Source organism: Ctenocephalides felis, unplaced genomic scaffold, assembly GCF_003426905.1.
Source record: "Ctenocephalides felis isolate EL2017-DRISC unplaced genomic scaffold, ASM342690v1 CF-g0.4_SCAFFOLD_03572, whole genome shotgun sequence".
NCBI classification, from domain to species: Eukaryota; Metazoa; Arthropoda; class Insecta; order Siphonaptera; family Pulicidae; genus Ctenocephalides; species Ctenocephalides felis.
The window spans coordinates 43547590-43564025 of NW_020539726.1; the positions used below are offsets into that span (position 1 = coordinate 43547590).

Sequence of the window (16436 nt, forward strand, 5' to 3'; positions counted from 1 at the left end):
TAGATATTATAATTATAATATTAACATTTTTACACTATTTTATTAAACACTATAAGTTTTATTAACGTATCGACAAGTTAACATTCGCTGCGTTTTTTTATATTTGGATTAAATTCTTAAATAATTTGTTTAAACGTGTATATGTTGTTATATATCATTAGAAAGCTAATTAAATTATCTACAAATCTGTATATAACGTTTCATAACATTTTGAACAAAATTAAATACTAAAAATGAGCGATTCAAAATTTAGTGCCAGCCGGTTAAATTATGGAACTGAATGCATATTAATTTATTAATATATAAACTGTATAACATTTTAAACATAATAAATAACAAAACAGCAATTTTATATATTATCGATTCTCTTATTTACATTTAATTTTGAATTTCACTTCGACCTGTCAAAAAAGGCGCCAACACAAATATTTCACCTGAAGTCGTTCGCGAGAACTTCAACAAATATTAAAAATGTGTGAAATTTAAAATTTAGTGTAAGCCGGTTAAATTATGGAACTGAATGCACATTTATTTATTAATATATAAACTGTATAACATTTTAAACATAATAAATAACAAAACAGCAATTTTATATATTATCGATTCTCTTATTTACATTTAATTTTGAATTTCACTTCGACCTGTCAAAAAAGGCGCCAACACAAATATCTCACCTGAAGTCATTCGCGAGAACTTCAACAAATACTAAAAATGTGTGAAATTCAAAATTTAGTGTCAGCCGGTTAAATTATGGAACTGAATGCATATTAATTTATTAATATATAAACTGTATAACATTTTAAACATAATAAATTACAACACAGCAATTTTAAATATTACCGATTTAATTTTGAATTTCACTTCGACCTGTCAAAAAAGGCGCCAATACAAATATCTCACCTGAAGTTCGTTTGCATCAACTTCACGTCGTATAACTACGAAGACACTCCACGTATCTCTCGTTGGCCGATTGTCTGTCACAAATACACATATTTACAAATACACGTATATATTCATTTTTACGTTCGAGCACTTGTCTCTCATCTAAAACGACTTTATAAATTTATTTAAGTAAATGAAACAGTAATTGTGTTAAATAAAAGTCAAAATGAAGTATTTCTTAGTGTTCTGTTTGTTAGTTGTTCCTGCAATTATTCTGACAGTGGATAATGGTAAAATATATTTTTATATATGGGTCATAAATAGCGGTGTATTTTTAATACGTGGCATTATGTAAATTAAAAGTCTACTAAGGACGTTTGGTAATGCAAATAATAGTTTTTATTGATATCTAATGCAGGTTTTAATATAAATTATTTTGTGTGCAGGATTTGTACAAAAAATGCTTGAAGGTTTAAGTCAGGTTATGTCTAACATATGCACAAGATGAAGTTTGATATTTTGAATGAAAATTGATTAAAAATGCTTTTTATATGTATTCAAAATCATTAACAGGTTTATATTTGTATATTTGAAAATGTTTTTGACTTGTTTTTCTATTTTGTAGCAAAATTTGTGCAAGATGGATAAACATTTGATATGTGGAAGAAAATTTGTACGTAGTCCTGGTTTTTGAAGAAATAACTTTGTAATTTGATTTTGAAGTATAGGAAATTAGTAATGACTATATTTTATTCTTATTCAGGGCTTTATACATAAGGGTATTGCTGAAACATTTTGCACAAGGTGTAATTTTTTAAGTGTAACAGCTTCGTCATTTGGTTTTGTATAAATTTTCTTAGAAATATGTCAAACTTCTTATATAAGAGTAAAGAATAATGAATTCGAGGTGTATATGAAAGTACTTTTAATGCATTCTTATATATGAAGCCTCAAACCAGAATAAAATCCTCTCTAAGTTAATTCTTTGTAGCCCGAAAATTGATTACAGAGTTTTTAATTAATTTGGACTGCAAGAACTTAATAATGGCAAGATTTTATACTTATTTGATGTTTTATATATAAGAATATTTTTAAAACATCTCATGGGTACTACGAGTTTATTTTTCTTTACACTTATATAAGTATTAAAGTATGGACTGCATTAAAATAACTTCATAGATCCTTCGAAGCCTCTTTTTCTTTGGTAATTTTATCAATTTACAAGAAATATAAAAAATAATGTATTTGGAAGAAGTTTTGAACAATGTTCAAGATTTTAAATTAATAATTGTATAATAATGTTTTTGACTTACAGGAAATTATATTTAAGAAAAGAATGAAAACATAAAAAAATTCCAAATTCATTTTTCTTTATACTTTTCTTATTATAAAAATATAGACAGTATAAAAATACTTTTAAAGAGCCCTCGAGGTTTTTTTTATTTGCTAAATTCATAATTTTTTACAAGATATAAAAAATTTGATATATTTATATATAGAAATACATTTAAAACATTCTTGTAGGTACCCTGAATTAATTTTTATAGGTATAAAAATATAGATTGCATTAAAATACTTGCAAAGACCCTTCGAAGCCTTTCTTCTTTGCTAAATTCATAATTTTATACAAGATATAAAAAAGTTTGATATATTTATATATAAGAATACATTTAAAATATTTTTATAGGCCCTCTGAATTCATTTTTACAAGTATAAAAATATAGAATGCATGAAAATACTTGCATGGACACTTCGAAGCCTTTTTTCTTTAGTAAATTCATTTTTCAAGAAATTTAAGATATTTGGAAGAAGTTTTATACAATGTTCAAGTTTTTAAATTAATAATTGTATAATAATGTTTCTGACATACACAAAATTATATTTAAGAATAGATTTGAAACATTTTCAAAGATCCTCCAAATTTCTTTTCACATACTTTCTAATTATGAAAATATAAACTTTTAATTTATAAATATTAAAATACTTCCATAAACCCCTCGAAGCTTTTTTCTTGAGAAATTTGATATATTTATTTATAAGAATACATTTAAAATATTTTTATAGACCCCTTAAAACCATTTTTATAAGTATAAAAATATAGATTGCATTAAAATACTTTCAAAGACCCTTCGAAGTTTTTTTTCTTTAGTAAATTCATCATTTTTCAAGAAATTTAAGATATTTGGAAGAAGTTTCGAACAATGTTCAAGTTTTTAAATTAATAATTGTATAATAATGTTTCTGACATACACGAAATTATATTTAAGAATAGATTTGAAACATTTTCAAGGATCCTTCAAATTTCTTTTCACATATTTTTTAATTATAAAAATGTAAACTTTTAACTTATAAATATTAAAATACTTTCATAAACCCTTTTTCTTGAGAAATTTGATATATTTATTTATAAGAATGCATGTAAAACATTTTTATAGGCACTCTGAATTCATTTTTAAAAGTATAAATATATATAAACTGCATCAAAATACTTGCAAAGACCCTTCGAAGCCTTTTTTCTTTAGTAAATTCATCATTTTTCAAGAAATTTAAGTTATTTGGAAGAAGTTTCGAACAATGTTCAAGTTTTTAAATTAATAATTTTGTAATAAGGTTACTGACTTACAGGATATTATATTTAAGACTAGTATTAAACCATTTTCAAGGATTTTTCAAATTCATTTTTCTTTACACTTATATAAATATAAAAATATAGACAGTATAAAAATTATTTCAAAGACCCCTCGAAGCCTTTTTTCTTTGCTAAATTCATAATTTTTCACAAGATATAAGAAATTTGATATATTTATATATAGGAATACATTTAAAACATTTATATAGGCACTCTGAATTCTTTTTTATAAAATTAAAAATATAGGCTGCATTAAAATACTTGCATAGACTCCTCGAAGCCTTTCTTCTTTGCTAAAAACATCATTTTTCACAAGATATAAGAAATTTGATATATTTATATATAAGAAAACATTTAAAACATTTTTATAGACCCCTTAAAATCATTTTTATAAGTATAAAAATATAAGCAGCATTAAAACACTTTCAAAGACCCCTCGAAGCCTTTTTTCTTTGCTAAATTCATAATTTTGTACAATATATAAGAAATTTGATATATATATATATATATATATATATATATATATATAGGAATACATTAAAAACATTTATATAGGCACCCTGAATTTATTTTCATATGTATAAAAATAAAGACTGCTTTAAAACACTTTTATAGACTCCTCGAAGTCTTTTTTATGTGCTAAATATATCATTTCATATAAGATCTGAGAAATTTGATATGAATACAATTAAAATATCTACGAGTTTATTTTTCTTTACACTTATATAACAAATTTGTTAGATTTCTAAGAAAATTTATATAAAGACTAATTTTATTTAAGAAATAATTCTGTAATTAATTTTCAAACTACAAAAAATTGTCAACAAAAGGAATTTATATTGCTTATTAATTTAAAGACTGAATTCATCACTAAAAATAATTTTTTTTATACTGTTTTGTTAACTTTTTTTGAAAAACAATTTAAAAATTGGGGTTATTAGAAATATTTGCTTTCGAGGATGTATTATGAACAAAATAGAACAAAATTTTCTTTTCGATGTCAGGGAGGTTAGGTCTTGAGAAAAACTGATTTTTTAGAAACTTAGATGAAGACATTTATTTGGTTATGAATACTTAATAATAAACTAATGTTATTATAAATCATTAGAAAGCTAATTAAATTGACTACAAATCTGTATATAACGTTTCATAACATTTCAAACAAAATTAAATACAAAAAATGTCTGAAATTCAAAATTTAGTGTCTAGTCGTCAGCCATTTGTAGATTTCATTGGCTGCGTTTCTTTATATTTGGATCAAATTCTTAAATAATTTGTTTAAACGTGTATATGTTGTTATATATCATTAGAAAGCTAATTTAAATTGACTACAAATCTGTATATAACGTTTCATAACATTCCGAACAAAATTAAATACTAGAAATGTCTGAAATTCAAAATTTAGTGTTAAATATTTGCTTTTGAGGATGTATTATGAACAAATAGAACAAAATTTTCTTTTCGATGTCAGGGAGGTTGGGTCATGAGAAAAACTGATTTCTTAGAAAACTATTTTAGCTGACATATAATTGGTTATGAATACTTAATAATTTGTATTAATAAAAATAAAAATAGTAATATTGAAAATAAACAGACATAGAAAATCAAAAATATAAAGTGAATTCTTGTTAAAAATTGTAGAAAATATAAATCTTGTAAAAGGTTATCGTCTGATCTATTGAAAACACTATTGAAGAGTTCATAAAAATAAGACTGTTTGCTGCAAGAAGTCTTTTGAAAGTGCAATTTTGTGCAATGTATAACCAGAGCCAATTTTGAGTCTTATACATTTATGCAATTTAATATTTTCCTTTATTAATATTTATTTCTTTTATCCCCAGGTTCAAAACTTTGTGCCTATGCTGCCGAAGATGAATTAGAAGATGAACTTGTTGATGTTGAAGGCGAGAACGAAGATGGATCAGTAGTTGGAGAAGATGCACCGGATGATGAACTAGGTGAATCAACAGCATCACCGTTTGCTGATACTGTTGTACTTTTCACTAAACCAACTTCTACTGGATCCCAATTGGGTAATAAAGGAAAAATGAAATACTTTTGGTTTGGTGTTCAAATTTATTAATACTGATTCCTTTCTGTTGCAGAATTCCCTGCAGGAAAGCTTGTAGAATTCCTGGTCGGCTTCACAAACAAAGGTGAACAAGACTTTGTTTTGGAAACTCTGGAAGCATCTTTCAGGTAAGACAAATAATTCATAATCATCAACAATTTGTTAATAAAAATATGTTTTTTTATTAAACTTGTTTTTTATCAGGTATCCAATGGACTTCAACTACCATATCCAGAACTTTTCAACTTTGGCTTACAACCGTGTGGTGCCACCTAAACAAGAATCCACATTGGTGTACTCTTTTATACCAGCCGATGCTTTTGCTGGGAGGCCTTTCGGATTGAATGTTATTCTTAGCTACAGAGATGCCAGCGGGGCCAGCTTTTATGTGAGTAACCAGAAAACTTATAATTGTTTAAAATTGTAAGATTAATTGTTAAATATGCAAGTTTTCTTGAGACAAAATATATTTTTTGGAGTTCAACCAAAATTTCTATAGGTTGAACCAGATTTTTGTCTAGTTCTGGAGTTATTTTTATTGTGGGACGTTTTGGAGAGATTTTGTTGCAATAATTATATAGATATACATTTAAGGGATTTGGTAGTAAGATAAAATTATAAAATATATATGTTGTCTTGGGACGAAATGCATTTTTTTTGAGTTCAAAGTATTATGCACCAAAATTTCATTGTCGAACCAGATTTGTATTTGGTTTTATTTTTATTGTGGGAAATTTTTTGAGAGATTTTGTTCTAATAATTTTATGGATACACATTTAAAAGAATATAAAATAAGATAAAATTATAAAATATGCAGGTTGTCTTTGGGATTTTTTTGAGTTCAAATTGTACACACCAAAATTTTAATAATTTGGACAAGATGTTTGTCTAGTTCTGGAGTTATTTTTATTGTGAGAAATTTTACAAGGGATTTTGTTGTAATAATTAGGTGAATGAACCTTTAAGAGATTTGGTAATAAGATAAAATTATAAAATATGTATGTTGTCTTGGGACGAAATTTATTTTTTTGAGTTCAAAGCGTACTCACCAAAATTTCTGTAGGTCGAACCAGAATTTTGTCTATTTTTGGAGTTATTTTTATTGTTAGAGATTTTAGAGAGATTTTGTAATAATAATTTTATGGATACATATTTAAGAGATTTGGTAATAAGATAAAATTATAAAATATGCATGTTGTCTTGGGACAAAATGTATTTTCTGGCGTTTGAAATGTATGGGCCCAAAATCTAATTGTTGAACCAGATTTGTATTTGGTTTTATTTTTTATTGTGAGAAATTTTACAAGAGATTTTGTTGTAATAATTTTGTGGGTGCACATTTAAAAGAATGTAAAATAAGATAAAATTAAAAAATATGCAAGTTGTTTTGAGATAAAATGTATTTTTTGGAGTTTAAAGAGTGCACACCAAAATTTCAATAATTCGGACAAGATTTTTGTCTAGTTCTGGAGTTATTTTTATTGTGGGAAATTTTAGAGATTTTTTTGTAATAATTATATGGATACACTTTTGAAAGATCTGGTAATAAGATAAAATTATAAAATATGCAAGTTGTCTTGGGACAAAATGTATGTTCTAGTGTTTGAAATGTACGCACCAAAAATTTCGTTGTCGAACCAGATTTGTATTTGGTTTTATTTTTATTGTGGGAAATTTTACGAGAGATTTTGTTCTAATAATTTTATGGATGCACATTTAAAAGAATGTAAAATAAGATAAAATTATGAAATATGCATGTTGTCTTGGGACGAAATGTATTTTTTTGAGTACAAAGTGTACACACCAAAATTTCATTGTCGAACCCGATATGTATTTAGATTTATTTTTATTGTGGGAAATTTTACGAGAGATTTTGTTGCAATAATTATATGGATACACATTTAAAAGAATGTAAAATAAGATACAATTATAAAATTTGGTGGTTGTTTTGGGACGAAATGTATTTTTTTGAGTTCAGTTTTTCAAAATTTCGTTGCAAAATCAGATTCGTGTTTAGTTTTAGTTTTATTTTTATTGTGGGAAGTTTTGGAGAGGTTTTGTTGTGATAATTATATGGAAGCATATTTAAGAGATTTGGTTTAAAGATAAAATTATAAAATATGCAAGTTGTCTTGAGACAAAATGTATTTTTTTGAGTTCAAAGAGCACGCACCAAAATTGACCAATATAGGTCGAACCTGATTTTTATCTAGTTCTGGAGTTATTTCATTCTGAGAAATTTTAGAGAGATTTTGTTGTAATAATTAGGTGAATGTATATTTAAGAGATTTGGTAATAAGATAAAATTATAAAATTTGGTGGTTGTCTTGGGACAAAATCTCTTTTTTTGAGTTACAAGAGTATGCCCCAAAATTTCGTTCTCAAATCAGATCTGTGTTTAGTTTTAGTTTTATTTTTGTTGTGAGGAATTTTAGAGGTTTTTCTTTGTAATAATTAGGTGGATGCACATTTCAGAGATTTGGTAATAAGATAAAATTATAAAATTTGCTGGTTGTCTTGGAACAAAATGAATTTTTTGGGGTTTGAAACGTACGCACCAAAATTTCTATAGATTGAACGAGATTTTTGTCTAGTTCTGGAGTTATTTTTATTGTGAGAAATTTTAGAGAGATTTTGTTCTAATAATTTTATGGATACACATTTGAAAGAATGTAAAATAAGATAAAGTTGTCTTAGGACAAAATGTATTTTCTGGGTTTTAAAATGTTCGCACCAAAAATTTGATTGTCGAACCAGATTTGTATTTGGTTTTATTTTTATTGTGGGAAATTATGAAGAGCTTTTGTTGTAATAACTACCTGGATGCAGATTTAGGAGATTTGGTAGCAAGATAAAATTATAAAATATGCAAGTTGTCTTGGGACAAAATGTATGTTCTAGTGTTTGAAATGTACGCACCAAAAATTTCGTTGTCGAACCAGATTTGTATTTGGTTTTATTTTTATTGTGGGAAATTTTAGAGTGATTTTGTTGTAATAAGTACATGGATGCACATTTAGAAGAATGAAAAATAAGGTAGAATTACAGAATTTGATGGTTGTCTAGGGACGAAATGTATTTTTTGGAGTTCAAAGTGTTATGCACCGAAATTTCTATAAGTCGAACCAGATTTTTGTGTATTTCTGGAGTTATTTTTATTGTGGGAAATTTTAGAAAGATTTTGTTTTAATAATTATTGGGATACACATTTAAGAGTCTGTAAAATAAGATGAAATTATAAAATATGCAGGTTGCCTTGGGACGAAATGTATTTTTTGGAGTTCAAAGTGTACTTACCAAAATTTTTGTAGGTTGAACCAGATTCGTGTTTAGTTTTAGTTTTATTTTTATTGTGGGAAATTTTACGAGAGATTTTGTTGTAATAATTTTATGGATGCACATTTAAAAGATTTGGTAATAAGGTAAAATTATAAAATGCGTATGTTTTCTTGGGACAAAATGTTTTTTTTGTGTTCAAAGTGTAAACCAAAATTTCTATAGGTCGAATCGGATTTTTGTCTATTTCTGGAGTTATTCAGATTCATGTTTAGTTTTAGTTTCATTTTTATTATGGGAAATTTCGGAGAGATATAGTTCTAATAATTTGATGGATGCATATTTAAAAGAATGTAAAATAAGATAAAATTATAAAATTTGGTGGTTGTCTTGGGACGAAATATATTTTTTAGAGTTCAAACAGTACTCACCAAAATTTCATTGTCGAACCTGATATGTATTTAGGTTTATTTTTTTTTGTGGAAAATTTTACGAGAGATTTTGTTGTAATAATTTTATGGGTGCACATTTAAAAGAATGTAAAATAAGATAAATTTATAAAATATGCAAGTTGTCTTGGAACGAAATGTATTTTTTTTTAAGTTCAAACAGTATGCACCAAAATTTCATTTTCGAATCAGATTTTTGTCTAGTTTTAGATTTATTTTTATTGTGGGAAATTTTAGAAAGATTTTGTTCTAATAATTTTATGGATACATATTTAAAAGATTTGGTAATAGGATAAAATTATAAAATTTGCTGGTTGTCTTGGGAAGAAATTTAGTTTTTTGAGTTCAAAGAGTACACACTAAAATTTCATCGTTGAACCAGATTTGTATTTGGTTTTATTTTTATTGTGAGAGATTTTAGAGAGATTTTGTTGCAATAAAGATATAGATGCACATTTAAGAGATTTGGTAATAAGATAAAATTATAAAATATGCAAGTTGTCTTGGGCCAAAATGTATTTTTTGGAGTTTGAAACGTTTGCACCAAAATTTCAATAACTCAACCAAAATTTGATTAGTTTTATTTTTATTGTGGGAAATTTTAGAGAGACATTGTTGTATTAATTATATGGATACACATTTAAGAGAATGTAAAATAAGATAAAATTATAAAATATGCAAGTTGTCTTAGGGCAAAATGTATTTTCTGGGATTTGAAATTTACGCACCAAAATTTTATTGTCGAATTAGGTTTGATTTGGTTTTAATTTTATTATGGGAAATTTGAGAGAGATTTTGTTGTAATAATTGGATGTATGCACATTTAAAAGAATGTAAAATAAGATAAATTGTAAAATATGCAAGTTGTCTTGGGCCAAAATGTATTTTTTTGAGTTCAAAGTGTTATGTACCAAAATTTCCTTGACGAACCAGATTTGTATTTGGTTTTATTTTTGTTGTGGGAAAGCTGAGACTTTTTGTTCTAATAACTTTATGGATACACATTTAAAAGAATGTAAAATAAAATAAAATAATAAAATTTGGTGGTTGTCTTGGGACGAAATGTATTTTTTTGAGACCAAAATGTACACACCAAAATTTCTATAGATCGAACCAGATTTTTGTGTATTTCTGGAGTTATTTTTATTGTGGGAAATTTTACAAGAGATTTTGTTCTAATAATCTTATGGATACACATTTAAAAGAATGTAAAATAATATAAAATTAAAAAATATGCAAGTTGTCTAGGGCCAAAATGTATTTTTTTGAGTTCAAAGTGTTATGTACCAAAATTTCCTTGACGAACCAGATTTGTATTTGGTTTTATTTTTATTGTGGGAACTTTCAGAGAGATTTTGTTCTACTAATTTTGAGGATACACATTTAAAAGAATGAAAAATAAGATAAAATTATAAAATTTGTTGGTTGTCTTGGGATAAAATGTATTTTTTGGAGTTCAAAGTGTTATGCACCGAAATTTCTATAAGTCGAACCAGATTTTTGTGTATTTCTGGAGTTATTTTTATTGTGGGAAATTTTAGAAAGATTTTGTTTTAATAATTATTGGGATACACATTTAAGAGTCTGTAAAATAAGATAAAATTATAAAATATGCAGGTTGCCTTGGGACGAAATGTATTTTTTGGAGTTCAAAGTGTACTTACCAAAATTTTTGTAGGTTGAACCAGATTCGTGTTTAGTTTTAGTTTTATTTTTATTGTGGGAAATTTTACGAGAGATTTTGTTGTAATAATTTTATGGATGCGCATTTAAAAGATTTGGTAATAAGGTAAAATTATAAAATGCGTATGTTTTCTTGGGACAAAATGTTTTTTTTTTGTGTTCAAAGTGTAAACCAAAATTTCTATAGGTCGAATCGGATTTTTGTCTATTTCTGGAGTTATTCAGATTCATGTTTAGTTTTAGTTTCATTTTTATTATGGGAAATTTCGGAGAGATATAGTTCTAATAATTTGATGGATGCACATTTAAAAGAATGTAAAATAAGATAAAATTATAAAATTTGGTGGTTGCCTTGGGACGAAATATATTTTTTTAAGTTCAAACAGTACTCACCAAAATTTCATTGTCGAACCCGATATGTATTCAGGTTTATTTTTTTTTGTGGAAAATTTTATGAGAGATTTTGGTGTAATAATTTTATGGGTGCACATTTAAAAGAATGTAAAATAAGATAAAATTATAAAATTTGGTGGTTGCCTTGGGACGAAATGTATTTTTTTGAGTTCAAAGTATACGCACCAAAATTTCAATAATTTGGACAAGATTTTTGTTTAGTTTTGAAGTTATTTTTATTGTGAGAAATTTAAGAGAGATTTTGTTCTAATAATTTTATAGATGCACATTTAAGAGAATATAAAATAAGATAAAATTATAAAGTATGCAAGTTGTCTTGGAACAATACATATTTTCTGGGTTTTGAAATAAACAAGTCGTCGTGAGTCTTTTTTCCAATTTTGGTCTCAAACGATTCAAAACGACTTGAAACATCAAAAAATCCAAAAACAAGCAACTTTCTTATTTGTATCTATTACTATAAGTATATATTCCCCTTTTAGCATGCAGTCTACAACGAGACAGTCCAAATCACAGAAGTCGAGGAAGGTCTCGATGGAGAGACTTTCTTCTTGTACGTTTTCTTGGTGGGACTTGTAGTCTTGCTTTTGGTTCTTGGACAACAGTTCTTGATCAGCAAAGGCGGTAAGAGGTCTCAATCTGCCAGCTCGAAGAGGAAGATCGAAACTGGCACCAGGGACAACCCTAATGATGTCGATTTCGATTGGCTGCCGAAGGAAACTTTGAACCAACTCAGTAAGTGATAATAATAATAATAGTAATATATATATATATATATATATATATATATATATGGTTGTCAAAAATCTCCCTTCCGCTTTTTTGCTCTTGTTTTATACAATAAGGCGGTTTAATACAAAAAGGCGGAAGGGAGATATTTGACAACCTATTATATATATATATATATACTAGCTGGCCCGGCAAACGTTGTTTTGCTAAGTAAGGTATATTCTAAACAATTTCTAGAGAATCAAAACTATCAATACTTTAAGTGTATAAGGATGTGTTGTTTCAATGCTATATACAATGAGGTATTATAAAAACAATTATAAATCCCATTAGTTTGTCTATATTTTGTCAATACAATCAAACTGGAAGTTTTATACACTTTCTATAGAAAACACGGTATAATCCAATCCAAGTATTTTTAGGTCTTTATACTTATTGATTACGTTTCAAGTTTTTCAGATTCTTTTTGCATTCTGAATTTTGTGTATAATTATAAATAATACTACTGAGCTTATACCAAAATTTCAAATTTCTACGAGGAGAGATAGAAAATGAATTAAGTATTTCTTCTTTGACCTGCTTTTTGAAAAGTTTTAAGTAACATTCGATGAATTAAAGTAAATTTAATAAAAAGTATATATGTAGAGCAGGGCGAGACACAAAGGTCCAATTTGACTGTGAGCAAATATAAACTATATTATGAAAACTAAATCAATTATATCACAACAAATAACATATTTCAAACGAACAATTATCTGACTACGTTCAGTAAAACTGCTAGCTACTTCATCATTGTAAAAATGTCCTTTTTTGAAAATTTGTTATCTAGACCTTTTTACTCTATAGGCGGAGTAACTTGGAACGTCCAGGTCGCAAACGGGTTTAATGTCTTATTTTAATTTTAAAAGTATTTTACAAAATAATTACACTTTTAACTAATGCTAAAAAACTAACAACGGAAGAAAATACTTTTATTATGGATTTTCAAAGATTACCGTTTATCTCCCGATAGCAAAGTCATGAGAATCAAGGTTATAGCTGGTTATACATCTTTTTCCCTCTACTTTCAAATATTGTTGTTAAACAATGCTTAACTTTACTGGTTTTTCACACATCGGTGGTGGACCTTTTTAACCCCGTACCTTCATATATTACTATCTACCTAGAAAATCTTTTATGAATACCAATGAGTATATAATTATACAAATGAGATCTTTCAGAGCACCGTGTTTGAGAAAAATATGCCAAAAAGTGCATTTTCATAATAACATTTCAAAAATGTTGTTATTTGAGCTTCTAATAACACTTGCGGCCCGTTTACTAACGATTTTGTATATAAATATAACTACGAACAAAACTACTTACTACAATTTAATCACAATTAAATAATATTCACGTAAAACATCCTATTAAACGTAATTGAACATCATCTGTCGAAAACGTTTGACATTTGACGTATTAGCCACCGTCGATTGTTTTCCAATTACGCTTCTACAAAAATGTTCAAATTAAAAATGTAAAGTCTCAACGCGATTTTGAAATAATATTTCACCTTTTGGACTTTCTCTGGATTGGCACGAATTTTTCAAGACTAAGACTGGCCAAATCGGTTTAGCCGTTTTCGAGTTTTACTTGGACATTTGAAACAGAGCTCCATTTTTATATATAAGAATATATATGTATATATATATATATATATATATATATATATATATAAATCAATTTTTTTTCCTTTAGGTAAGTCTCCAAAGGCGCCCAAACAGAGCCCGAGGCAAAGAAAAGTTAAAAGGTCAGTCGGTTCCGATGACTAGAGTGTTTTGAATTTTTTTTTATTTCTTTGATTTTTTTTCATGAGTTAGCAATAACAATACTAATTGTCATCGTGTGACTGTGTGAGCGTAAATAATTTATGCGAGTGATCACATAAAAACTATTTTTTTTTTTGAACAGAACAAATTAATTAAAGCAATATAAAGGTAGGGGGCACGATTATAAAAGATATTTTGTTGGAATGAGAGATATATTTCTATTTGAGACTTTGGGAGTAAGTCTATTGGAATGATTTAAGTCTTGTACCAAGCCAAGTATTTTAATCAAAGTTCTAGTTACAATGGGACAAGATAATTCATTTTTCGATTATGATGATATTTACTATTGAAACAAAAAATAAAATTGATCCAATAAATTCTTTTACAAATAAACAAAGCAAAAACAACCTATCAAAGTGATCTTTCTGATTAATATTTTGATTCACAATAATACTCAAATTTAAAATAAAGTTTTGTGTATATATATAAACTCTTTGCACTTTGATAGTTTGCTTGTTGTTTTTGAAAAACTATTGTATTTTGTTTAAAAAATTTCTTGACAATATAGAGCAATTAATTTACAACTAATAATTTAAAATATATTCTGATAAAAATTATCAATTACAATCGTGCCTCCTTGTTTCTTCAAATTTTGTGTTTTTTCTTTTCAATTTCAAATTGATAAATTATCTATTTACTTTAATTGACTCAGAAAACCATTTAGAGTGAAATCGGATCGTCCATATATACATATATAAATATATTTATAATAGTTATTTTATAAGATGTGATTTTGTACTGGTTTTAAGTTTAAATTAAAGAAGAGAGAAAAAAGTGGAAACAGGTTTGTTTTATTTTATTTATATATTTATTATTTATTAACTTCCGTAGGGTAAGTTATTGTAATGGGCCGAAAATCGAAATTGAAAATTTTTACATTTCTCGACGTTTTGAAGGTTTCTGAACGTTTTGGCATACACCAGAAAAAATGGATGTGTGTGTGTGTGTTTTGTGTATCCGCATTTTTTCGTCCACGTTTTCGGGCGCACGGATCAACCGATTTGAATGGTTCAAAAAACATTCGATTCCTATTGATAGGGAAAAGAGCTGATTAGTTTTTGGCAAAGGCAGGTCCAACCGTTACGGAGACACGGAACAAAGAGTGCAGAAAATACAAATCGAGTTTTTGAGAGAACGGAGTATCCGATTTGAATGATCTAAAAAACATTCAATTTGTAATGATTGGGAGAAGAGGTGATTAGTTTTTGCTAAAGACAGGTCGCGCCATTTCGAAGATACAGAGCTAAAAGTTCAAAAAATGACAGTTTTTGAGTGAACTGAGCGTCTGATTTGAATGATCTAAAAAACTTTTTGCTTGTATTGACAAAACAATTGCCTTTTGAGGGTAAAAACTTATTACATCTTTTTTTATTTTCCATAAAATATTTTTGTAATTTTAGATTGAAAATTGAAAAAATTACCCAGGCTAAGTACAGTCTAAGTGCCACTCTGGTACAAATGTTTACCCAAGTGCATTTATGTGCTGGAGCACTTTTCCAATTTTGTAAAAACTATTGAAAAATGTGAAAATGCCGCCAAGTTAAGTACAGTATAAGTGAAAATGTCGCACAGAATTATTTGCAAATGCGTTTAGACTGTGACTATATGGGAGCACATTTTCAATTTTGTGTAAATTAGGCAACTATTTTTTTTTTTTTTTGAAATTGAATTCGAAATGATTGGCGATAAATTGATTGATTTATGATTTACATTTGATTTGCTCAGATATAACAAGATAGCAAAGATAATGAAAGTTACAGCATTTGTAATAATATATTTGAAAACGTCGAAAATTTCTCGAATATTTCATTATGGGACGGGAAGTTCCAGCAATTTGTCTTAAGGCACAATGCCATACACCACTAGTTATATATTTAATTTGAGTATGAGAGTTTTTAGAAATTTATTTAAAATCCATACGTTTCGGATAGCATCTTAGCCTTCATTCAGTGGCAATCAATTTAACTATAAAAATTAGAAGTAAATAAATAATATGTAAGAAAATTCATAGAAAAACAATAATATTAATAATAATAATAAATGACTTACAATTTTGTATTCTAATTGATGATAAAACACTCGAATAAACATGAATAACTTAACAAGTTGTCAAAACTATGTATGTATTTACTATTCGAAGTCTAAGATAGAAATATCACGTTTATTCTTGAAACAGTTCTTAACATGTGTTCCATTTTTACGAGAAATTTAAAAAGCGATGAGATCTTGTTACTTTTTAAGAAATTTAGGAACCACGTGTTTGTTTCGTTCAGGACCGTATTGCCGAATCGTTTCGGCTATAATCCTAGCCTTCATTCTGTGGAAGCTAACCAAACCAAATTTAGTAAATGTATTTTATAAAGTATATAGTTTTTAATCAGATATAAATGTTTGCGGTGGATGACTCTTACCACTTCGTGTGAATATATTACATA

At 26.9% G+C, this 16436-nt stretch overlaps 1 protein-coding gene across 1 annotated transcript; it reads left to right on the forward strand.

Annotated features, from left to right (window-relative positions):
- The first annotated feature begins 1040 nt into the window (after nucleotides 1-1040).
- Nucleotides 1041-14369, forward strand: LOC113387624 (translocon-associated protein subunit alpha-like). Its single transcript, XM_026624974.1, has 6 exons — nucleotides 1041-1172; nucleotides 5353-5544; nucleotides 5617-5710; nucleotides 5787-5970; nucleotides 11887-12139; nucleotides 13871-14369. Exons 1-6 carry the CDS (start codon nucleotides 1109-1111, stop codon nucleotides 13942-13944), a joined length of 861 nt encoding a protein of 286 aa, XP_026480759.1. The 5' UTR covers nucleotides 1041-1108; the 3' UTR covers nucleotides 13945-14369.
- The last annotated feature ends 2067 nt before the right edge of the window (nucleotides 14370-16436 follow it).

What these genes read in the sequence shown, in the direction of transcription:
- LOC113387624 (XM_026624974.1), top strand. Translation starts at nt 1,109, where the DNA reads ATGAAGTATTTCTTAGTGTTCTGTTTGTTAGTTGTTCCTGCAATTATT. An exon ending in ACTCTGGAAGCATCTTTCAG is followed by an intron (nt 5,711 to 5,786) that starts GTAAGACAAATA and finishes GTTTTTTATCAG; the next exon opens with GTATCCAATGGACTTCAACT. An exon ending in CCAGCGGGGCCAGCTTTTAT is followed by an intron (nt 5,971 to 11,886) that starts GTGAGTAACCAG and finishes TTCCCCTTTTAG; the next exon opens with CATGCAGTCTACAACGAGAC.